Source organism: Gracilinanus agilis, chromosome 5 (assembly GCF_016433145.1).
Source record: "Gracilinanus agilis isolate LMUSP501 chromosome 5, AgileGrace, whole genome shotgun sequence".
Taxonomy (NCBI): domain Eukaryota; kingdom Metazoa; phylum Chordata; class Mammalia; order Didelphimorphia; family Didelphidae; genus Gracilinanus; species Gracilinanus agilis.
This window is the reverse complement of record NC_058134.1, coordinates 250,830,962-250,857,935: the sequence shown is the minus strand read 5'-3', so window position 1 is coordinate 250,857,935 and position 26,974 is coordinate 250,830,962. Positions and strand designations below refer to the sequence as shown.

General features: G+C 36.1%; 1 protein-coding gene across 1 annotated transcript in view; it reads left to right on the top strand.

The window, feature by feature from the left end:
- TMTC2 (transmembrane O-mannosyltransferase targeting cadherins 2) overlaps positions 1-26,974 on the top strand; it is a 539,622-nt gene that overhangs the window by 374,860 nt on the left and 137,788 nt on the right. The window contains exon 9 of the mRNA XM_044679175.1: positions 26,179-26,260. Coding sequence (XP_044535110.1) covers positions 26,179-26,260 — 82 coding nt within the window. The remainder of the gene's footprint in view (positions 1-26,178; positions 26,261-26,974) is intronic.

Below are 26,974 nucleotides of genomic sequence, written 5' to 3'. Positions count from 1 at the left end.
TTCCCAAGAGCCCATATTTCTCTTCTTGAAGCTTTTTATTTTATGTTTCCTGCATCTAAGACATAATTTGGAAAGACTGCTTTATTCTTTTTCTTTTTTCAGGAGGAATTCTTTATGAGACTCAGAAGTTTTATTTTACTGGAACATATGTAGGGGAAGGAAGGGCTCCGCATATTACAATCCAAATTTTAATTTTTCCCCCCAATGCCACTTAAGGATTCTTTTTATAGTTTCCAAGTTGCTGATTAGATGAAATATAAACCCTATCATGGGATGGTTTAGATTCACAGTGTGAAAATCCCACAACCATCTTTAACAGATTTCTTTCTAACTTATGAGAATTAGCAAATTCTTTGATCCCCAAGGACTGCGTTGGTCTCATTTTGGATTTCTTGACTTGATAGCATGCCATTGATTCAGCATGGGATTGGCAAAGTGAAAAATGCCACACATTTTGACTTCCGAATCCTATAAACGTAAAACATTATAAAAAACAATTGGCTATTAATCTCAGCGGAAGGCACAATTTTAGTTGGAATGGAAACTGGTGGTTTTAATTCTAGTAATGCTCATCTCAAACTACTTTTCATAAAGCATAAGAGAATAAATACATATAGGAGTGACTGTATCTGTGTTATTTTTGAGTGTGACTATATCAATTTAGGATATTGTGTCAAAATTATATTTTAAAATAGAATTATAATGAAATATAATGTTAGAACTGGAAGGGGCCTTAGAGTTCATATTATCAGTTTCTATTTGAGAAAATTAAAGCCCAAAGTGAATTCTGAATTACTCAAGGTTGATACAGGCAACAACAGACACAGCACTGGATTTCTAGTTTGGGAATTCATCATTTCATATCAGTCCAAATTGAGAAATAATATTTTCATATAAAATGCATTTGTTTTTATTTCATTTAGTTTATTGGTTAATCCTGTACCCAACTAATGGAAGTAAGATGAATATATACACATGTGTATACACATGTATATATTCATGTATTTAAGAATTTAAGAAATATTCCCTGATATATAAGATTTGTCTAAATTATAAGCCTCAGGGTATTTTTAAAAGTTTTTTCTTATACTTGGGGCTTTCCAAAATATCATGCATCACCTTTGTTTGTCAAGGATGTATGGTGAAGGAATTTCTATGATTAGAGTATGCATAAAATAATTGTAATGACCCAACACTATGAAAATCAATTTATATATAGTGTTGTGTATGTGTATAAATAAAAGCAAATATTGAAAGTGAGTTGAATAAGATATCATATAGATACATACACCCACATCTTATTGGATACACTCTTAATGATTAGTTATTATGGAAATGATCAGAAATGTTCATTTAAATGATGATACAGAAATTTCCTTGTTTTTCCCCACTGTTTTGAGGAGCTCCTTCTTTTAAATTATATAAGTTTATCTCACTGAGCAAAAATTCTCAAATTAAAGGAGAGAGGTCATGGTCTTAGAGCTCTGTCCCATTGTATTTTCATTTGGATAGATTACCTAGTCCCATAGGACATATTTATACTGAAGGCTTTAAGTCTTCTTTGAATTCTTTGAATTTCTGAACCTGTAAGCCAACCTCCATCCAATACAGCCTGATACATCCTGAACAGCCAATGAAAACATTAACCATAACTTGAGGTTGAATTTGCCTACCAAAAGCCGTGATCTTCTTCTCCTGAATATTGTTAACTAAGCTTGGTACCACATTACAAAGGGAGGTGGAGAATACTAGGATGTGGTTTCCATTTTACTGAAAGGGGAAGGAGAATAAGCATTTATCATACTACATGAAGCTTGGTGGTACAGTGGACAGTGTAGTGACATAGCATCAGCAGGACTCATTCCTCAGTTCAAATCTGGCCTCAGACACTTAATAGCTGTGTGACTCTGGGCAAGTCATTAAATCCTGTTTGCCTCAGTTTTTTCACCTGTAAAAATGACTGGAGAAGGAAGTGGCAAACCACTCCGGCATCTTCGCCCACCCAACCTCAGATGGGGTCATAAAGTCAGACATACCTAAAACAACAATATATTCAAGACATTGTACAAGACATTTACAGATAATATTTCATTTGATCCTTTGACAATCCTACAAAGTAGGAGGTCTTATTAACCCCATTTTAAAGTTAGGAAACTGAGGCAAACAGAGGTAAAGTGACACAGGTAGTGAGTGTCTGCATTTGGATTTGAAATCTCATCTTTTTGACTCCACAGCCATTGCTCTGTCCACTATACCACTAGCTGACCTTATGGCACATTTGGGAGATTTCATAATTCTTCCCAACACTAAATACCTATGTTATCATTTTTGTCTATGCTCCCTTCACTTATTTTTTTAAAATTATATTATTCTCTATCTTAATAATTTTACTTAGACTCTTTGGGGAAGTTGGAGACATTTTTTAGGCCAATATAATTAATGCTGACATAAATTACTTGTTAAAATTCTATTTGCTTCTTAGCTTCTTTTCCAGAATTTGGATTGTATATTGGACAAAAGAGATGAATCTCTACCAGTGAGTGCCCAGTACCAATAGGCTCAATAGTAGATATTATTAGGATAAAAAAATCTTTATTTTGATTAACTGGAACATGTAGCTAATCCCCTATTTCATTGTGTTATTCACTGTGCTAGTTCTATAAATACAAAGAAAGACATCTTTTCCTGCCCTGAAAAGAGCTTATATGCTATTTAGGGAATAATTGGGAGACANAAAAGAAAGGAAGGAAGGAAGGAAGGAAGGAAGAAAGAAAGAAAGGACTTTAAATAGCAAGAAGAGAAGTTTTCCTTTTTCCTAGATAAAGAAAGAGCCATTGGAACTCTTTGAACAAGTAACATGGTCAAACCTTAGGAATATAATTTTAGATGCTTATGTGGAGAAGGGATTGGAGTAAAAACACTTGAAGAAGGAAAATGATCCTTAAGCTTAGAACAAAGGAAAATTAAATTAAAGAGTTAGGAATTTTTATCCCTGAGAATAGAAGACAGAAGGACAAAATGACAGTTTTCAAGAATTTTAAAGACTGTCAGGTGGGGATAAAAGGGATTAGAGTAATTTTTTTTTCTATCTTGACAGAACAGAATCAGTTTAGCAGTGGAGAAAAGTGAAGAGATAAATACTGGTTCAACATCAAGGGAAAAATTAAAATCTTTTCTGACAATTAGAGTTATCCATAAGAGAAGTGGGCTATCTCTGGAGATAGTGGATTTCTCCTCCATGGAGCTCTTATGTTAAAGTCTTTAAGATCATTTGTCATATATTTTTTATAGGGAATTATTTTTTCTCATGTAGGTTACCTATGATGGTTGATAAGGTCCCTTGGAGTTCTTAAATCCTGAGATTCTGGGACTTCTATTTCTATTATTTGTTTTGTTGGTATGGAGATCTGACCTTGAAATTATGATGCTAATGAATTATATGCACTAAGTAACTATTTGAGGAGAAAGGGAGCCTTCAATGTACTGATGGCAAAGACTATCACTCAGTAGGCATAAATTCATCTTTATGTGCCCTCCTGCTGTATGTAGATTATCGCCCCTGCGGTTATTAATACACTCTGAAATAGTGTCCAGATGCCCTCAAATGGCTCAGAGGTGACAACTCCAATTGGTAATCATTATTTATGTTTATGAGCCTTCAGAATACTCCCAAAATAATCTGGTCTGGGAAGGACATCATTCTGTCATTCATTCTGATCTAATGATTCTTGTAACTGGACTTAGATGGTAACTAGGCAGGCCTAACCATATCTACTATTGAATGTGTTGGCTCTGGGCACTGGATCAAGATTATTTACCTAATCTAGTAGATATCTAACACTATCTTTTGTTCCCTCCATTATTCCTGTTCCTAATGTTGTAATTCAGTCATTTTTCAGTAATGTTCAACTCTTTGTGACTCCATTTGGGATTTTCTTGGGAAAGATAAGTTTTCATTTCCTTCTTCAACTCATTTTACAGATGAAAAAACTAAGGCAAGCAGAATTAAGTCATTGGCTCAGGGTCACACAGCTAGCAAGTGTATGAGGTCAGATTCGAACCTAGCTTGATGACTCTTCATGACTCCAGGCCTGGTACTCCATCCACTGTGCCCTGAATGACAAAAACAGTAACACAAAAACTCTTAACTTTCTTCCTGTCCCTAAAAGCCACCCCTGTTGATCACAGATCTCTTGCTTTGATAAGAGGAAGTTTAGATTAGATTACCTAAGGGTCTTTCCAAGATAAGCCTATTAATCTGTGACTCAGTGAAGAGAATTTGAATTGAGGTCAAACTTATGTAGAAAATTACAAAAAAAAATAAGATTTTTTAAATAATATCATGAGATGTAACAAAGCTTGAAGAACTTTTTAATGTACTTAAACATTTAAAATGTACATATAGTTTTCATATTGTTTTTGCTTAGGTTTCATATTTTGTCTTTGACAAGGCATCAGGTGAAGGAGAACTTAAGAGTTCTTATCTAGGATAAAATGGCATCTTCCTCTAAATACCTAGTGAGTACCATGAAAGGTCAAATGAGACCCACAAATTAAAAAAAAGAAAAGATAAAGAAAGAAGTGTTTTTGTTTTTCCTTGCAACCTAGGAGGCACAGATAGTTTTCATAAAAAGTACTCTTTTAATTTTGCTAAAAAATTGGGGCACCTGTTTGGATTTAGTTAGAGAGTTTGGTGTGATTTTCAGCAGTGAATTTTTGAAAGGAAACCACAAATCCCACAGGATACCAAGGTTTGCATTTCTGTAGGCCTGTGGAAGGGTTCAAAGATCTATCCACCTACAAACATTTTCACAACTTACTTTCCCTTCTCCACTGCCCCCAAATTTCCATCATTTTTCTTTATGTTTCCAATGGGCATCTGGTACGCAGATTTCCACAGCCCAAGGCAGCATGAGAGTCAAAGCTATAAGGCACAAAACTAGAAATTCTCAAAGGTGTAAAGAATTTCAGAGACCATCTCCTCTCATCTATACCTGAACAAGAGCTTCCCTTTCAATATGCATTGGCCATCTGGCCTTTAATTGAAGTCTTCAAGAACTCACTGTCTCCTCAGGCAGCCTAATTCACATATAACTCAATAAAATTTTTCATTAAGATCATTGCTTTTCCCAAATCTTATTTGTTCTAGGCTCAAAACATTTTTGCCCCTGCCTCCCCTCCAACTGTGAGTAGACCTATCTAATTGTTATAATCATTCATTTATTTCTAACATAAATTTGAATAATCCAATTCTTCTAAACCCTTATAAGAGCCTTCCAGAAGTACTCTTTTTCCAGTCCTCAACTATTTCTCCTCCTTTTCTTCCATAAAAACATTAGCTTCTAATTTAAATTAGTGTTTTGATTTTTGTTTTACAATATTACTAACTATATGAATACACCGTGAGTTCCATGTACACACCAGTCTTACTGGCATGTTTATTTAAAATACGTAAATATCATTTCCTATTTAATATAATTTTATTAAGATTTTATAATGGTGATTCATACAGTTCTAAAATGAGCAATGCCAAGCCTCTGTGGGCATTCAAGTTGGAGAAGGAACAGAACAAATGCCTAAATTTTTCAAGAATTCAAGTAGCTCAATTTGCATTCACTGGAAAATGGCCAGCCGACTTACATTTAAGGTTGAAGTGTTGGCTCTGTCTCGTTCCTGTTGTTGTTCAGAAAAGATGATTCTGCAGTGTTATTTTGGTCTAGCACACACAGTGTGCTCTCTTCAGACTTCACGATATCCCGAACTAGCAAAAAGTCCTTTAGAAATAGACCCGGGTGAAAGTGACATCCACATTTACCTTAGTCAACTAGTAAAACATTGGGCTGGCGCCAGAGCACCTGAGCTCCAGGCTGGCTGCGGAAATTTATTTCTCTCTCACAAAGAAAAGCATAATTCTTGTAAAAGGCTTTCAAATTGCAGGTCTCTCATTTCTGAGGCATAATTGAGGCTCTTTGTCAAAAGTGGCAGGACCAGGTGTAGCCTTGAGCATATACTGTAATTCAGTTTGCATTGTACGAACAATGCTTTTGGGTGGAAGATGGAAACATAAAAGAGAATTCTCACCTAAATAGGACACTTTGGTCTGCTTTGACATCTGACACAAGGCAGTTGGCTGTAGACAGGCAACAGCCAGTTCACCAAGCTTCTTGCTGGAATGCCATGGAACAGAGGACGTGGAAGCACGGCCATTGGTTGTGATCACCAGAATTTTATGAGTAGGGCTTAAAGATATCACACGGAACAGAGCCCACGCAGCCTCCTTTCACAGGTTAGAACAACATGCCCCGCAAAGGGGACACAGGTCTGTCTGAAGGAGACGTTGTTCGCTTTGAGCAGAAAATTGCCGCCTGGAAGGTAGTATTTGCATTATGAGACTTCTGGGCATGTTTCAAGGAGGCATTTGCATCAGTTACAGAGAACTAAGTTAAAATCTCTTGCTCTGATTCCCATGGGGAGAGGTCATAAGATCACAGATCTTAAACCACCAGGGACACCAGATGTGATCTCATCCCATCCCTCATTTTTAGAGGAAACTGAGGCTCCATGGAGTTTAGATGACTTGCCCAAAGTCACACAGGTGGTAAGTGATAGTAGAATTGGAACCCTCATCCTTTGTTTCCAGACATATGGCTTCTCCCACTATATACTATATATTCTGCCTCCTTTTTAAAAGGATAACCCTTTTATGAAACCTGGGAGAGGAGAGCCAATCTTTAGGAGTCTGCTTCTACTCCATGTGGGTAAAGGAGAGTCATTCTCCTCCATGTCCCTAGGTAAGTCCAAGGAGGGCTTCTGGCTATCTTTTGGATAGCTAAGGTTCAGGTCTGAAAGTCGATCAATTGGATTCAGACCAAAAAATTTACATCTCTAAACAACCAGCCCCTTTTTAAAGTGCTTACTATGTGCTAGGGAACTGTGCTAAGTGATGGGAATACTACACACACACACACACACACACACACACACACACACACACACACACACTCTACTATTTACGAACTATATACGAACAATATATGTGTGAAACAACTTTTGTTTTATATATATATTTCTATATGAATACAGACTGATGAGGATAATGGTGGCAATGTCCTTGTTAAGGAAAATATATTCCTGCCTAGGGAGTTTATGTAACATTTATAATATATATAAATATATTTACATATATTATTTATAAAACCAAAGTTGTTTCACACATACATACATATATACACATTGTGTATAAATATAGTATTGGATGTACATATGTACATCTGTGTGTATACATGAAGTAGGAGTTGTCTCTGTGGTGTGTAGTTTAAGGGATGCCATGAAAATGCCCAATAACCTACTATGAATACCTGAAATTCTCTCACTAGTGATTTCTTCTTTTCTCTTAAAGACTGCCTTCTCTCCAGCAGTTTTCTCATAGGAAGCAAATCTATTGATCAGAAGTTCTTAACAGAGGATGTGTAGGTCTCCACCCTCCCCACTTCTTCCTCAAGGGGACTATGGATCGATGTCAGGGGGTCCATAAACTAGGAATTGAAAAAAAAAAGTCTTCCTTTCCACCAACCCTCCACCTAAAATTTATCTTTTTCTTCAATTATTTTTTAAAAATAATAATAATTTTTGAGAAGTGGTTTATAGGAACCCCATGACCTATATTTTATTGAGTGTTTAAATCTCTCACACTAACCATTTGGTTTTCCTCAGGGTTCTTCATCTTAAAAAAAATCTAAATTGGAAATGATTTGTGAAATCATGATGGGAAAATGCCCATGTGTTTTATAGTCTTTTGTAGTCTTCAAATATCAATAGTTTAAAGAAACTGTTTTCCCTTTAGCTAATTTTAGTTACAATTTTAAATGAATGTATTAAGTACTAGATACTGTTTAAGAAAAAAAAAAGATTATCACCTCCTCACAAATACAGTATAATCACAGAGGGCATGGTGTTATGTTTGATGTTTCTAACACTTAAAGTAATGATGGTTATTTGAATATTAAATTACTTCAACTCATTTTGTTCCATGTCTATGTATAGAGCTCTATTATTTATGCTTTAGATGAAATTACACCTCAGAGGAGAGAGACTACGGAAGTAATTACTACAGAGTAGTAAAACAATTCATTATTCTTAACTTTAAATACAGTTTAATTTGCCCCATGCTTATTCTATGTAATTGATTATAGGGCCATACAGATTGATGATGCTAATAGTGACAGTATCCTTATTAAGGAAAATTAAATATTTGTATTCCTGCCTATGTCACTGATGTAACTAAGCGTAGTATTTCCTTAAAAAAACTATTGGGTCAAAAAAAGATAAAGAAAATCATCATATTATATCTAATTTTGATATTTTTATTTGTCCAATATATTTATTCTTTCCATTCAAAGTAAGATATTTCTTTTTTCTTATTTTTAAACCTTTAATATATTGATTCTATGGCAGAAGATCAATGAAGATAAGGCAAAAGGAGTAAAGTGAGTTGCCCAAGGTCACATAGGTAGGAAGTGTCTGAAATCAGATTTGAACCCAGGACTTCTCATCTCCAGGCTTGACTTTCTATCCACTGAGCCACCTAGCTACCTCCATAGTCAGATTTTCAGTGATATGATCTCCTCTACCCTTTTTTTTATCCCTTCTCAAATAAATCCTCCTGTAATTCCCCAAATCAGACGTCTTCACCTTTGCTCCTGGACAGCTATCATTTGCCAAAGGAAATCACCAAATCACAGGAAGAGGGTTTTTAGATTTGCAATATTTCAATCAATTAAACTCTCATTGATAGGTATAATTGTTGATAGAATACTGTACTTCAAGTCAGGATGATCCACATTCTAATTATGTCGCAGTCAATGTGTGCCCTTGGCCAAGGGACCTAACCTCTTTAATCCTCAATTCCCTCAACTGTAAAAGGAGGTTCATAATAGCATCTCCCTTACAGATAATTATGGGAATCAAAAGAGGACTTTATGAGATAAGAGCGTGAATGAATTTTAAAAAGTTTTATAAATTGTAGAATGTATTAATAATAGCATAGCATCATTTCCTCCCTTCTTTGCATAGGTGGGAGACTACAGGGGTAGAAATTACATATGTGAACATTGAATTGGAGGGAGCAGGGAAATATTAAAAATTGAAAGCAATGTAAAAACAAATATATGTGTATATGCATTTGTAGTTATGTCATATTAATTATATTATAATATATAATGTTCAAAATATGGGAGGTGATAGTTTTTCTGCACTCTTCCTTGGTAAGAATACAACTAGAATATTTCTATTCAGTTCTGTATTCCATAGGTTTTTTTCTTTTTTTAACATTCTTTTTTTTAAGTTGTGGGTTCCAAATTCTATCCCTCTCTCCTACACTCTCTCTGACCCTTCCCCTCCTACCTGAGAGTATAAGCAATATGATATAGATTTTACATGTGCAATCATGTAAAACATTTTTCCATAGTAGTCAATTTGGTGAAGAGATCTCAAACAGAAAAAAGAAAAACACTGTATGTTTTGGTCTACAATCAGATTCAATCAGTGCTTTCTCTAGAGAGGCAGATGGCATTTTTCACCATGAGTCTCTGAGATTGTCTTGGATCACTGTATCATTGGGAATAACTAGATCATTCCCAGTTATTCATCAAGAAATATTGTTGTTACCACATATGATGTTCTTTTAATTCTGCCCACTTCACTTTGCATCAGTTAATGGAAGTCTTTCCAGATTTTTCTGAAATCGTCCTGCTCATTATTTCTTATAGCACGATAGTATTCCATTATAATCATATACTGCAACTTGTTCAGCTGTTTCCCAATTGGTGGACAAACCCTCAATATCCAATTCTTTGATACCACAAAAGCAGTTATAATAAATATTTTTGCATTTGCCATATTTCAAAATGGAAATAGAAAAACTGGAGTGTTTACAGAAGAAAATGATCAAAATGGTTAGTTTGGAGTTTCTATTGAAAACTGGCTGAAAGAATAAGGGACCATTAATCTAAAGAAGAAAAGTCTTGGGAGCATTTGTGAATGGTTTTCAAGTACTTGAATGATTGTTTTGTGGTAAAAAGGTTTAGACTTATATTACTGGATCCAAAAAGTTAGGGCAATAATGAGGTCATGGATGAAAGTTGCAGAGTGACAGACCTTGCTTGTCTTGAGTAAGATTGTTTCAATAATTGTATTAAAACTTTAAAGAAAATGTTTAAAAGTTCAATGAATTGTTTCAGTTGAGAGATTCTGCCTCCCCCCAAAATTTCAAGTTCTGCTTTTATGACTACTCTGAGATATAATTTTAGGGACTCCTATTCAGAAGCAGTTTTTCCTAAATTACTTCAGTTACTTTGAAATTCTGAGATGATTTTGATTCCATGAATGACAGGGATACCTACTGACATCATTGAAAGATACAAAGACAAATAACTATGCTACCCATCCTGGATCTTGCCTTCCAGTAATAGTCTTTTCAATTATTTTTTCCATCCAAATAATAAATATTAATCATTGATAGTGACATGAAAATTCAAAAATATAGTATGGTAATTTCTGAAGAGCAGAGCAAGTACTATGAGAATTCTGAGAAGTAACACATTAAACTAGGTAATAAAATGGTCTTCATGGAAGAGTAATATTGCAGAAGGTTCTTAAAGAATGGGAAGGATTTCAGTAGATGTAGATGAGGGAATGGGGGTATCATTCCAAGATTAGGGAAGAAGATTAGATTCAAGAATAAAACCTTGGGTAAGTCACTTAACCTCTGTCTTCTTTGATTTTCATCAGTAAAATGGGGATAATAATAGTATCTATCTCCCAGCATTGTTGTAAGGATCAAATGAAATAATAATTTTGAAGCCCTCTGTGAACATTAAGTGCTATATAAGTTCTACTACTTATTATCATTGTTAGTAATGTTATTATTGTAAATGTAGTTTTCAATTTCTTGGTAAAAAATAGACACCACAGAAAATTTAATAGAAGAAATTTTGGGAGAGTCTCAAAAATATAAGAACATTGACACAGGTTCTAAAAACCACTGTTTTGTTGGAATCTTGGTATCTTTCGACTTCTTCCTTGGATTGAAATTATAAATCGTCACAGGAATGTAAAACTAGGTCATCATTCAGTGAATACATGAAAAGGCTTGCCATATGCCAACTACTGTGCTACTCACTGGTATACAAATATAATCACACAAGAAAGAAAAGGAAGTGAAGGGGAAAACTATGTGCCAGGTGCATAGTATCAATTGCTTTACAAATATCATCTCATATGTAGAGAAAATATGTAGGAGGTTTTGAGAAGATTCAGGGAAGGTATGCTAGGGAAGACAGTGAGAACTGAAGAAATTCTCTGTTCCTTTTTGGTCCTGAATCCCACTTCCCCAGAGTTGCCCTCGGTTCCCCCTACCATTGATCAAGTTCTAATTTCCAAGTAAGATGGGTTAGAGTTCATCAAACCCAACACTCTCATCATGCCAAATGAGAAAGACTGCAGGCCAGAGAGTTCCAAGAGTGTCCAAGGGCATGTCTCCAAAAATGCTGGAGTTGATTATAGGAAATATTGGTTCCCCAGATCCTGGATATACCTACAACATTCTTACTTTAGAAAAACCACATCCAAGACTCATGCTGGGTCTACCCAAAGTCATATTTTGGATTCTCTTCGTGTAATTTGTATGTGACTCAGAAACCCATGTCCAAACTATTATGATATGAGAGGGAGCCATTTCTTTTCCTAGTCCTCTCCTAAAAGATCTAATAAATTTCTTTGTAAAAATAAACAATGACATTAAAACAAATATCATCTCATTTGATCCCCAAATAACACTCCTTGCCTCTGGAGAGCTTATATTCTATAGAGGACAGCAACAAAAAAAAAGAGTTTTCAATGGAAAGTAGGGTAAGAAAATGTACACATCCAGTATGGCTTGGAAATAGCCAAAGAGTGGTGTGGCGAATAGATTTTTGTCAAGGTGAACATTCCATTCCATGAACAAGGTGAATTACATTATTGGAGCCCAGGGTCCAAGGGGCAAAAGTGTTCATTCTAGTGAAAGAGCAGAGAAATGTTTGAAAATGGAAAGAAAAAAATTTGAAAAAACACCACAAAAAATTCAATGTATTTTTTCATTTCTTTAGTAGCAGGGTACAAGATGACTCTCTGGTGACTTGTTGTTCACTGATAGTCATGGCAGCATTTTTACTGTCATTTGATTCAAAGGAAAATTTGGAAACTCTTTGAGAACCACATAAAGAGATGATAAATTTGTATTAGGTTGACAGAGGTAATGGAGCACAGATAATAACTCACACTTCACTTCATTAAATATAATAATGCCTATTGTGAGGTAGTTAGAAACAAAAGAATGTGGTATGGGAATTAACTGAATGTATGCACATTTTACCTGAGGGACTAGCTCATCATGTAGGATTTGGGTAAAGATATTAGCATGCAGTGTTTGCCATGAAGGGTAAAAGTATTTTATTTTAGACATTGTAAAGTGAATATCAAAGAGAAAGTCATCATATAGTAGTTAGATTTTGGAGATAGAAAAACATAGATTTAAACCTGCTTGTGGTACCTACTGGCTGTGAGACTCTGAATGATATCTACCCTCTAAGGCAGGGGTTGGCAACCTTTTTGGCCGTGAGAGCCATAAATGCCACATTTTTTAAAATGTAATTTCGTGAGAGCCATACAGTGCTCACAGTGCGCACTCCTGTAACAGTGCCTGAAAGAAATTGACTTTATGGCTCCTGCAGAAAGAGCCATATCTGGCCCTTAAAAGAGCCAGATATGGCTCGAGAGCCATACGTTGCCGACCCCTGCTCTAAGGCAACTCTCTAAGATGATCAATTGCAGAGTGGTTTCCTAAGTGTATTGATTAAGGAAGCTTCTTCCCTGGGAATTTCCTACAAAGATGAGTTGAAAGAATTGCCCTCCCTTGCCAGTCCCATCCCCCTCAAATCACCAAGACCAAAACAATTTCCAATAGATTTCCATAAAATAATATGAAAATAGAATGATTTATAAAATTCTGTGACCTGGGTGAGGAAATTATCTACTAGTAGAGATTAAAGAAAGAATGGAACTATGTATTAACAGAGGAAATTTCCTCAAGAGAAATTCTCTATAACAATTAAATCATGAAAATAGTCCCACCCCTATTAATAAATTTTGTATTTACTTTTGGATCTCTATATCTGCCCTTGGCACAAAATGTAATAGTACCAACAATACTGAATTACTTATTTTTCTTCAGTCAGTATCTCAGTCAATGTTACCACATTCTACTTATATTTTTGGTATTGTGGGCAGGCAATCTTCTCTCCCCTTCTGATTGATGAATCTCTGTTGTGAATAACTATATCTTACCTCTCCTAGACTTTTCTCCCCAACAGACTTTCCTCTATGCAAGCACCTTTATCTCTCTTCCTCTTTTTCCAATTCCCCTTTATATGTCATCTTGCTTCTTTTGAACATAAGGGGGGGAAATGAAGGAAAACAGAAGCTGCTTTAAGTGTAGGCAATGTTGCTTTGCTTATATTTGTATTTAGCATGATGCCTAGCACTTAATATATGCTAAAAATAAGGACTTTATCATGTATCTCCTATCTATCTATCTATCTATCCTTCTATCCGCTTAATTTCCCTATAATATTATTACCCAACTTAGGCTAGAGAAAAAAGACAAAATATATGAGACTTTGGATCCTTGGATGCTGTGTTAATGAAGCCCAAAGGGTGATGTGGAGAAGGAAATGGCAAAACACTCCAATATCTTTGTCAAGAAAACCCTATAGATGGTATCGGTGTGCCAGATCCATAGGATCTGAAAGAACTGGACATGACTGAATGACTTAGTAAGAACAAGATATAATGTCAGTGCTAAAAAAGTGAGAAGTTTTATGAACCTAATGACTCCAATCTGTTATCTAAGAACTTAATTTGAGAGAGATATCAATAGAATATTGGCTGCTAGTCTGAAAGATTTCTCCTTTAATTCCTCTTTATTCTTAACTATTATCCATCAAACAAAACTCCCCAACAAGAGAAGTGTGAGTTGTATTCTGTTCTTCCATTGCTACATATGTCTGCTAGCTTTGAATAACTCTAGGCTCCTGGTTGTTTTTGTTGTTTATTCATTTAGTTGTGTCAGATTCTTTGTGACCCCGTAGACCACAGCAGAGCAAGCTCTTCTATTCCCCACTCTCTCTCAAAGTCTGTCCAAATTTATGTTCATTTGTTTCCATGACATTGTCTCTCCATCTCATCCTCTGTCATCTCCTTCTCCTTTTGGCTTCAATCTTTCTCAGCATCGGAATCTTTTCCAATGAGTGTTTTCTTCTCATTATGTGGCCAAAGTATTTAAGCTTCGGCTTCCTTGTTTGGCCTCCCAATAAGGAAACTGAGGCAAATAGGATTAAGTGACTTGCCCAGGGTCATACACAATTGGAAGAGTCTGAGGCCAGATTTAAACTCAGACAGATGAGTCTTCCTAGTTCCATGCCCATTATTTTATCAATTATGCCACTGCTAGCTGCCCCTCACCTCCTACCTGCCCCTCTTCTAACTGATTTCAATTAAAACTCCAATCAGATCATTGGAATTCTCCCCCTATAAACTTCATGATCTCCAGATGTTTAAATTTTTTCAAGACAACCTGAAAAATGCCAGAACAATTGGCTATTAGGATAAAAAGAAATGCATAATTACAGATCTTGTGGCTCTCTCTATAGATTTATTAAAATAACACTATAAAATATTTTAATGACATCTTCTTGTTAGCAAATTTTATGTACACATAAAATGTTTATTTCATTTGTTTAAGTAAATATTGGTAAGAATTCTCCAATTAATGCTCTAGTTTTAAAGAAACTGTCTAAGGGAAGAGTATAAACTTCCTTTTTGAATGCCTTACAATTCTAGAAAACGTTGCCTTCTGATTCTTTAAAAAAAAACTGCCTTACTATTATATATGTTTGGATAAAATGTTTATAAGACTGGGGATATCAGTTCAGTGTACAGGAGTGATGCAGCCCTAGCTCTCTCAAATAAGCTTGCCAGCTCCATTGTCAGCTAAGCCCTGGGGTGCCAAGATAACATTTTAGAAAGTTGATCTTTAAGGAGTGCTCTTCAGACTCCATGAATATATTCTAACTGCTGAGGTCGAGAAATCTGTGACGTTAGCCCTGAGTTGGACTAGTAATAAATTGTTTATCTGGAGCCCAAGATGTTGAAACTTTCCATTCTCCATAACCATGGAGCCCTTAAATATTCTATTTCTTCCTTGAGAAATGCAAGCACAACATATTTTCCCTACAAAATAACACATTTTTCTGTTGGTATTGGAGAGACTACGTGTGTGTTTTATATCATTAGTGGTACTAAAGTATGCATGTGTGTGAATCCATCAGCTGCACACTTGACTGCTCAAAACTGGGAAACTTCTCCTCCAATATGCTTGTCGTATGCATTTATATATACAAAGTCACTATCCTGGTAAGGTGCCAGGATACACCCATTTTTTCGGTGTGTATTTTTTTTTCTTTCCTTTTTTCATAAGAGTACTACCCAAGAATCACGTTTGCCCCTAGAAGAGACAGTAGAAGAGTTTTGCCTAGTCTACAGAGTTCTGCGAAATAGCCTTTCTTTGTTTGTATGTCTTGGGAAATCAATATTCACTGGAGGGGGCTGAAAAAAATCTGGTGCTTGTCAGAAGATGGAAATGTGATAAGTTTAATTGTTAAATACCCTGATTCTGTCAAGTACATGCATCTTGAGCTGGTTGCCACCAAATCCCTCTTTGCAAACTGCAGGCCTGTTTGTTGATGTTAACACCAAACAAATTACACAGTAGAGAAATTTTTCCATGTCTGCAATATAGATTTCTTCAGACTATTCTACTTGCTAAATCTTTTTCTAATTTGGATTTAAATAGAGATAGCTTAGTCCACTGGCTCCTTGCTTTTCTGTACAGAAAGTAAAGTCTTCTTTTTAAATTTCCAGAGTAATTTATTTTAAAACAAATCCCTCCATCCCCTTGTCCTCACTTTTAAAATGAGTATATATGGTTAGTGATTGTTTTAATTCTGTAAATACTGGTATCTATATATTATGTACAGTGTAGACTCCTTAAATCAGATGGAGGAAATGTGTGATGAAGTGACAAACAAAATGGAAAGAAAATATATTTTGGATGAGCAGAGAATATTAGTTAAAACTTAATTATCCCTGACAAATTCTTGTAGTCTTATAGCACTTCTGGCTGTGAAGGATCATATTTTTTTTACAGTCTGTACTAGTTTTTTTCATAAGAAGGAAGAGGCAGGGAGACATATTGCACCAAAAGTGACTAGCTTTATGTTATGCTGACACTGCCAGAATTGCTGCAAGGTTTACAATCAGTTCTTTTCATTTACTTGGCATTGGAAATATTTGATTACAAAGATAAAGCAGGAGAGAAATGGATTGAACAAGTATGCTGATACTGAGGTCTAGAAATTTATTTTATTTAGAAATAGTATGTGGGAGGCAGCTTAGAGTAGTAGATAAAACTCTGAACTTATGTCATGGAGCCCAAGTCCAAGTCCCAGCTCTGGCACTTACTATCATTGTGACCTTAGACAAGTCACTGAACTTCTGTTGTCCTTTGCTTATCTGTGAGATAAGAGGGCCACTCTACAATCTCTTATTCCAGAGCCTATGGTCCAGTGATATACACAGTTCTGTTTGGTCAGATTAACAAATATTTTCAAGTAATTATCACATGTAGTCTGTTAAGCTCTGAAAAAACAAGAAAGGTGTAAAAACAGATGCTGCCCTCAAGGAGCAGACACTCTAAATGGGGAGAAAGCATGCAAACAGTTACATACATATAAGACATATCCAGGGCAAAGTAGAGGTAATCTCAGAGAGAAGGTGCTAGCAATTGGTGGTGGGGTACAAAAAGGGGAGATATAGTACTTCGTTATTTTTGATTTATTGATGATTGAGTTTATATGCTTATAGAAGCATATAATCCCCCCTTCCTCCTATCTTTCCCTCTCTTCCTCTCTCTCTTCATCCCTCTCTAATTTCTCTTTTCTCTCTCAATTTCTCCCTCTTCCTCCTCCGTCTTTCTCTTTTTCTCTTCTCTCTCTTCCCTTCTATCTATCTATCTGTCTGTATCTGTCTATCTATCTATTTATATCTATATCTATACTTTGTATCTATAGTTAGTTATATTAATCAATAGAGATTAGCTTTGTTAAATATCTATTTAGAGATATTTCTATAGATTAAGATTTACACCATGTGCATTATCATACTATGTACTATGCTGAGAATACAAAGACAAAAACAAAAACAAAAACAAAAACAAACAGACCCTGCCCCCAGTAAGCTTACATTCTAATTGGATTCACCCAAAATAAAATTCCTTGCCATTCAACCTTCCTAAGTTTCTTCAGCTATGCCACGGGGACTGCAATACACCTCCCTCCTAAGACTGTGAGCATCAAATGTGATAATGTTTGTAAGGGGTTTAATACAGTGCTTGGCATATAGTATGTGTTCAATAAATGCTTGTTCCTTTCCTTCCTTTATGAGTCTTCTGGTGCTTATTCTTTGATTCCTTTAGTCCATCCTTCCCATCACTGCCAAACTTGTTTGCTTTGTGAACAAACCTTGTCCTGTCATTCCTGTCATCAAAACTCTTTAATAGTTTCCTGTTTCCTATACAAGATGATTCTCATTACCGTACTTAGTCTTGCATTCAAAGTCCTAGATATTCTGATCTTGAATTTCCAGTCTTTTCTCATGACATTTCCTTGCCTTCTGTGTATCAGCCAAATTTAAATCACTGTCTGGCATACATACCTCTTAATTTCTTATCTCCAACCATTTGCTCATACTATTTCCTATTCATAGAATAACTTTCTCCTTCCCCCTTTCTCTTCTACCTTTAAAGATTCAAATGCTCCCTGTTCCATTAAACCTTTTCCAATTCCCCAATCTGTAGCAATTCCCCCTGTTAGGCTTCCCATAATACTTGTTGATATTTATTATGTGCTATTTTTTTTTCATTGTTGTCATTTAAGGGAATGGTGAGGTTGAGAGGATGAGGACTAGAGTTTACCATCGTCCAATACTAATAAATACTTGTTAAACTGACTTGAATTTGTATCCCTCGTGCAGACAGAATTGAAATAAATCCATCCTTTTGGTCTTGGAACGTAGCTGTAAACCACTAATCTTTTTACTGCTTGGCTGGCTTCTGGGATTTAGGCGCTAGTTATTTCCTTCTTCCATGGTGACCTTTCCTTCACAGGTATTAAGAGAGTTCAATGGAAATAATAAGATTGAAATCATTACTTTCCCAATTAAAGGGTAGAGGTTGAGGGAAGGAAAAGGAAAAAGCATTTATTTAGTGCCTACTGTATCAGCACTGTACTAAGTGCTTTTTTCATTTGATCTTCATATAAACCCTGAAAGGGAGATGCTATTATCTCTATTTTACAATTGAGGAAACTGAGGTAAACAGAGGTTGAATGATATGTCTAGCATCACACAGTTAGTGACTGAATTTGACATATCCCTGCTCTTATTTCTACACCCCATCCCCATCATATCCTTCAAAATTCGCTCAATTCCTCTCACAATAAAAATCTTTTACTGGCCATTTTATATAATAATTGAAAAATCCTCTAATAGGTATCTAGTCTCCAGGCTGATTTTCCTTGTTAATTTGTAAAAGTTTTAGTTATTTTGATTTTCCTTTCTCTTTTGAAATTGGGTTACCTAAACATTTACCAATTTCATTTTTTTTTCAAAAAAATAGCTCATAGTTGTACTTATTACTTTTGTGGAAAGGCAGCATGGCCTTTGTGAATAAAGAGTAAACTTCTAAGCCTGGAAGACCTGAGTTCCAGGTTCATCTTTGATGCATAACAGCTATATGAACCTGGACACTTTACTTAAACTCTGAATGTTCTTAGTGACTCCATAATGTAATAAGTTTCTGGAGAGGAAATGTTGACTTTCCTTGGTTAAAGGAAGTTTCCTTACTGAGGGGTTCCCTGGATCATTGAAATCATAGGTCTACATTGTATCCCTAATCTTTTCAGTGCTATGGCTCTTTTTATTCTTTGCCAATTTATTTATTTCTTTTCTACTTCTCACTAATTCCTCTTTTGTCATTCTTTCTGGCTAGTTATTAAAAGTCCATATTCAGTTCATTAGTATGTGTTGTTTCTGCTATTAGAATATGAGTTTCTTCAGAGAAGGTGCTGTTTCTAATTCTTTGTTTCTAAGCCCAATATTTTGCACTTAGTAAGCACCTACTGAATGTCCATTCATCATCTCTTTTTCTATTTGATTCATATATGTCCTCAGACTTCAAGTCTCACCTCTGTCACACACAAGCTCTACGACACTGGGTTACATCTCCGTATTTTGGCCACTGCTCTAAGCATTGCAGAGAAAATATTTGGTTATTACCTTTCATATACCTTCTTGTTTTTCAGTCATGTCCGACTCTTTGTGAACCCAGTTGAGGTTTTCTTAGCAAAGATCCTGGGTCCAACTCCTTTACTTAATATGTGAGGAAAAGCGATTTATCTAAAATTACACCTCCATTCCCCTTCAATTAATTAATTAATTAAACAGCTCTCACTTAGTAATTAAATAATTAAAATATTTAAATTGAATTAATTTATCTAAAATTATACCAGAACAAAGAATTTCTATTGTTATTCATTTTTCAGTAGTATCTGACTCTCTGTGACCTCATTCAGGATTTTTTTTTTGGGGGGGCAAGAATATTAGTTTGTTTTGCCAGAGCTTCCTCCATCTTATCCTACAGATGAGGAAACTGAGGCAATCAGAATTATGTGACTTACCATGTTCCACAACTCCTGAAGTCAGATTTGAACTCAGGAAGACAAGTCTTCCTGGCTTCAGGGTCATCACTCTCTCCATTGCACCGTCTACCTGCTTAACTCTGGGTTCTATAGTTAGTTAATGACAAAATCTGGATTAGAGCCTAGTTTCAGACTAGGGCTATTCCTGTGATTTGACAGCTTACCCGAAGAATTGGCTCTCCTTTTTTTCCTATAAGAAAAGCAAGTGTGAGAGAGAGAGCACGATCTAGTGGCCAAAAGACCAGCAATCTTGGTTAGAGATCTATTTAGAGATATTTCTATAGACTAAAGATTTGCACCATGTGCAATATACTATGTAGCATGCTGAGGATACAAACTAGGTTACACACTAGCTGTGTGGACAAAGGCAAATGAGTTAAAAATCTCTGTACTTCAGGCAACATTCAACTCATCTGTGACTGTGAATCACACACGAGTTGCCAATCTGTACTGAGGGAGATGCCTTCCACACTGGGAGATCCCACAACCAGGAAATCATAGGTCAACATCTCCCTCTCCAAAAAAAAAAATCCAATAAGTCAATGCACATTGCATATATTGTGTACAGTTAGCAAATTATTTACATCTGGCTCTGTCCTTTATTGAGTACATCTGGATTCAAGTTTTGTGGCCCTCTGCCAAGAACACATGGAAGCCTCAAGCTTGCCTTCTCATCGTGTCCGCCGCCTTTTATGGTGCTGAGGAACATCTTGCTCTCTGTTGTGACACAGCTGTACACCAGCTGTCCTCTAGGACTCCCCATATTTTTTTTTCCACCACCAAATAGCACTTTCCTGGTTATCATCACTGTACTTGACTTCTGCAGAACGAGGGTGTCCGTTCCAGTACATTATAAGCCTGGGCTGGCCCTGTGGCAACTCTCTACCATGATTCGTTTCTGTGCCGTTGCCAAATAGTTTGGGATCAAATGATCTTGTGAATGTTCAGGACTTTTCCATGCCCGAAAGGAAATGCCTGATTGACACACATTTTAAAATGGAAAATTGGAAGCCATTCTGGGTTTCTGAGGTGACTCTCAGCTCCCCTAATTTGTGTATTGACCTATTTGGGAAGCCCATGCTGTGTCTCACCCTTCTCCCCAAAATACGTGCAGATATGCTCTTAATAATAAAAATGGGCATTTCTATAATCCTTCAAAGTTAATCTCCTTCTCCATTATACAGAGGGAGACATTGAAGCAGAGAGACGTTAACTGTCTTGCCCAGCATCTTATAGCTAGTATTGTCTGTGGCAAGATAAAAGCATGCGTCTTACTGTTCTATTGTTTTAGCTCATTATGTTGTACAGAACAGGAAAAAACTGAGGTACAGCTCAACTCATATTTATCAAAATTACAGTTTCAGAGAGCCATTCTTTAAAGGGTTGTGATACTGTCACTGATTTGATTTTTGTCTTCAGCTATCATTTCATTGGGATGGGGAGCTTGCTATGGTACTCTGGCATCTTTTAGGAAGAAGGACATGAGTTGAACCATACCAAGTTAGGGGGTCAGGAAGAATAATAATCCAGGCAGAGAGAACATACATTGGCTAAAAAAAAGGAATGCAATATTATAGATAGAGAATAGCAGTAAGCTAATCAGGCTGGAAATTACAATGAATGATAGAGAATTATGTGCAATCAGCATTAAAAAAACAGGGCAGCTGGGTAGCTCAGTGGATTGAGAGTCAGGCTTAGAGATGGGAGGTCCTAAGTTCAAATCTGGCCTCAGACACTTCATAGCTGTGTGACCCTGGGCAAGTCACTTGACCCCCATTGCCCACCCTTACCACTCTTCCACCTAAGAACCAATAGACAAGTTAAGGGTTTAAAAAAAAAGCCAAAGTCTTTAAATGCCAAACAAATGAGATTATGTGCCATCTTAGAGGTGATAGGGACTCATTGAAGATTCTTGAACAAGGCAGTAACAGACCTTTGCTTTAGGAAAATCACTCTCATGGCTGTGTGGAGGATGGATTGGAGAAGGGAGAGGTTGGATACAGGGAGACCAGTTAGAAAATTTTGAAATAAGGAGTAATGAGAGCCTCCTCTATGGTAGTGGTCATGAGTGAAGAAGGTAAGTGGGAGAGGTGTTGTAAAGGTATGATCAACAAAGAAGGGACTACTGATTGGATTGAAGCATGAGTGAGAAAAGAGTCAAGGATGCCTCATTTAGGTGACATATCTGGATGACTTGAAGAGCTACAGTGCCATTTGTGGAAACTGAGTGATTAAGATGAGAACATTTAAGGAAGAAGAGTTCAGTTTTAGACATGCTGATTTTTAGGTGCCTTTTTTTTTTATCAGATTTCTCAGTGGATAGTGCCATACCTAATGTTAGCTTCATGAGTTCAAATCGAGGCTCAGACAATTCCTAGCTGTGTGAACCTGGGCCAGTCACTTAATCCTTTTTGCCTCAGCTCTTAATCTATAAAAAAAGAGCTGGAGAAGGAAGTGGCAAACCACTTAAGTGTCTTTATCAAGAAAGCACCAAATGGGATCATGAAGAGTTGGACATACCTGAAATGATGGAACAATAACTTTTAACTTCCAGGTGGATTTAATTTTGGAGATTCAGGACTTGAGCTCAGGAGGGAGTTAATGCTAGATGTGTAGATCTAGAAGTTATCTCTAGAGTGATAATATCTAAACTGAGGGATCAAATGTGATCACAGAGAGTGAAAATACATATAAAGAGAGAGAAGATGGTCTGTAATAGAGCCCTGAGTTGTACCCATTTCTCAAAGTCTAAAATAGTACTTTCAGAAAGAGGGATTACTAGATAAATGTAAACAAAATTGAATTTATTTGTGTCAACCAGAATGCTTAATGATTATATGGGTTACATATTGGAAGTAAAGTAGCCAGTTGTATTTCAGGAAAGATTATTTCCTACCTGGATAACTTTATAACTAAACATGGGCAAGAATGGCTGCAAAAGTAATATTTTATTTTCTGCTATTACCACAGGCGTTATCCTCCTAAAAAGGCAGTGATAAAATAGTTGATTTAATTAATACAACATAATTTTTCAAGTTCCAGGATCACTAAGCCAAAACTCATGGTATGAAGGTTCAAAGTGGTTTCAGCCTTGAAACATCACTTGGTTACCCACCACCTCCTTCTGATGAGTTCTTTGCCCTCTCACTTAGTTGGCAGATAACCAGCTAATTAATGACCACAGAGGGAAAAAAATGAGGTTTTGCAGGAGGGTCCAGTGTTTCCTCTGGGAAAGAGTATTTTGGCATTAGATGTGTTTCTTCTGGCATGAGGCAGATGATGGGGCTCATTGACTTTTATGACTTGGTCTACTGAGCAATCACAGAGGACACTGCTCAGCTTGTTTTCTTGAGGAGGTGGGTGTCTGTTGATGCTGTTCAATCTATTGTTTTGCTAAGGCAGTATACCCAACCTTTTTATTGCCTCTCAACCTGTTGTTGCTTTAGTTATGTCAGTCCCCTCCAGAAGTCCTTAAAAAACATGAAGAGAACAAGGTTTATGAGGATCACTTTCCCCCCCTTAACATTGGCAAACATTAAGACACGTTATGGTTTTCACTTCATGTGCTTCATGCCATAATTTTCACCAAGGATCTCAAAATATCATGGCATAGTAAATGAGACCTGGGAATACTGGCCAGGAAAGACTGGTTTCCAGTTCCAGCTCTGCCATTACCAAACTTCGTGACCTCAAGCAAGTCAACTAATTTCTCTGGAGGTAGTTTGGAGGGGGCACAAGGGAGCATGCTCAGTTCATTTATCTGTCAAATGAAGGTTTTGGATCCTTGGATGGTGAATGATTTCCAGAGGCTTTTCCAGGTAGTAATGAATTTGGCTTGACTCAAGTGAATTCCCTCGTAGCTTAGATCCAAGACTAAAACTAAATGATAGACCAATAATCCGTCTATCTGTTAGCAGCAGGAGGTTTACTTTAGTCATAGGAAGGGGAAAATATTCAGAACAAGGAAGGGGTGTTTATTCAGAATAAAGCATCGATTCAGTTGGACCTAACTTCTCAGTGTGGTTCAAGCTCCTGGTCTTTGGTCGCAAGCCAAAGGGAAGAGGTCTGCGTCCTGTGCTGGCTATTTTTTATTCAGAAAAGCTAAAACAAACTAAGCATTGGACCTCACACCAATTAAATCTTTTTAGCAATTTTTTTGGGTTATCATTTCTTTTTTATTATTTTATATAACAACATAATTTATAGTATAGTAATAAAATAATATGTATGATTTGTCATAAATATGTAATAAATTATAATACATATGCTTATCCAAAACAAACTATGTCTTAATTCCAAAGCCATAGCTTTATCCAAAAATCTACATGTCATTCTTTTTTTTCCTCCTCCCTCTCACCCCTTGTTGACATTTCCTATGATGTCTTATTGGATGAGGATCAAAATGATGTTTCTGGAGACTTGGGGTTGTATTGGGCTCCTTATATTTTGATCCTTAAGTGACATGCAATTTTTTACTTTAATTTACTTTAATTTAACTATTAACCCATAAATTATAATAAATATGCTTGTCCAAGAGAAATTATGTCTATACCCAAAACTCTAGCTATATTTTTGTACAGCTATAGCTATAGCTATTAGAATCTATGTCTCATTCTTTATTGCCCCTCTTTCGCAACCTTTCTCCCTCCCCAAGAAGGCAGGTAATATGACATATGTTGTATATCTATTATCACGTAATACATATTTCCCTATTCTTCATGTTGTCAAACAAGACATATAACTTACAATAGAGAAAAAAGAAACTAGTTTAATTTAAATGTGAGGTGGAAGGAGGTTGATGTTCCAGGCTGGTAAGATATTGCTCCCCCTATCCTAGGTCATATTGTACCATGCCTTTGGCAGAGCTCCTCATGAGATAGTTTGTTGGATTTGAAACTAGTTGAATGAGCATACCAAATAACTAGTTAATTATTAAAGAAATAATATTACCTTGGAGAAAGGTCTCTAGTAGAGTGTGCCAATGATTTATCTTTGCTCTGTACTACTAAATAATTTTATTAATTACTCTGAGAGAGGTATAGATAACAGGCTCATCAAATTTTCAGTTGTTACAAAAGTGAGAATGTGGACTGATGATAGTTTACTTATTTAGAACCAGAAGAGACCTCAGACTCCAAGCCCTCTCATTTCACAGATTAAGAAACTGAGGCCAATGAAGAACATGTACATGAAAGTCAAAATTAAAAAAAAATTTGGAAAGGCAAAAATGTTGAGCAGATAGTAACATGAAAAAAATTAATGACGCCAAATATAAAGGCACATACTTGGATTCAAGAAATGAATTTGACAAGTATAGGATGAGGAAAAGATGGCTGGAGATCTGGGGATTTTAGCCCACTACATGTTCAATACAAGTCTGCAGTGTAATATAGAAGCCAGGCTAATGACATGCTAGATTGCATTCATAGAGGCATGATATCAGAATGACAGAAGTGATAGTCCTATCATACATCTGTACCTAGTGCTTACTTCTGGTTGCCACATTTTATGGGGTGGTTGATCTCGCTAGCTGCCATTGCTTATTTGAAAGATCTTGCTTTTATCTATTTTGCTCCATATGGAAAACCTAGAAATAGTGAGGTAAAGCAGAGAGGTAAATTTTCATTTTATATAGAAGAAAAAAACTTCTTAATTAAAATTGTCACAAATTAGATCAAGCTGCCTTGGAATGCAAGAAGTTCTACATCACTGAAGATCTTCACAGGGAGGATTAATGACTACATATTGCAGATGTTTTAGAGTAGTTTTTGGCTTTGACCAGAGGAGCTCCAAGGTCCTTCCCACCTCTGATTCTGTAATTTGTATGATTTACATGATTAGTCATTTACTCAAAACTGGCATCAATATTATTCATTTTACTTTTTAAGTAAAACAAAGTTTATTAACAAATAGCTACTTGGTTAATAATTAAATATAAAGTAAAAAATTATACATAGTTTAAAGATAAAAATATAAGGAGCTCTAAATACTACCCTAGCCTCTAGAAATAACATTTTGATACTTATCCAATAAAATTCAATAACCTTTGCATAATAGAAATGTCAACAAAAATGGTCAAAACTATACAATGTCTGTATGAAGATTAGAAATGAGTAAATAGAATTTTAAATATTTCTCCTAATCATTAGAAGTTCAAAGGTAGAATAATTCATTTTTAAGCAGGAGGTAGATGATGGTTTAGGAATCATAAAGGGCTGGTAACTATTTATTTAATCATCTACTTTCTCTGTCTCTTTTTTTTTTTAAGGGACGTAAAAGTGAGGCTGAGAAATTCTTCTTGAAGGCTATTCAGCTGGATCCCACCAGAGGAAACTGTTACATGCATTATGGTGAGTGGTTACCAACTTGAATGTTCTCTTCCTCCTCCTCCTCTCTGTCTCTCTCTCTCTTCCTTCATCTTCTTTCTCTCCCTCTCCCTCTTATTCCTCTTCTTCCTTCTCCTGTTCTTTCTTCTTCCCTCTTCCCTCTCTCTTACTTTTTCTTATCCTTCCCATTCTCTTCTTCATTGTCTCCATTTCCTCTTTCTTCCTTCTCTTTCTCCTTCATTTGAATCCTTCCTCTCCTATTGACTCTCTCCCTCCCCCTTTGCATGGTCCAGTAGAAGGAAAAATCACTAAACTTGAGTATTGACCTTAGATTTTCAAGATTTGAATTTTAATCCTGACTCTGATATTTAATACTTATGGAATCTGGAACAATTCGTGTCTCTTGTCTGGAACCTATTTTCCTTAGCTGTGAAAAGAGGAGGAAGTCTAGGATCATAGACTGAAAGCTGAAATAGATGTGAAAGGCCATCTCATCCAACCTCTTTTTACACATGAGGAACCTGAAGCCCAGAGAAGCAAACTTGCCTAACGTCACATAAATAGCCAAGCTCCATATTCAGTGCTCTTCATACAGTAACATACTATGTCCTTTATGACCTCTAAGATTCCCTTCCAGCTCCAGTTCTGTGATCTCTTTTTTTTGTCTTCTCTTATCTTGTCTCTGTCTCTGTGTTTCTCTCTCTCTCTCTCTCTCTCTCTCTCTCTCTCTCTCTCTCT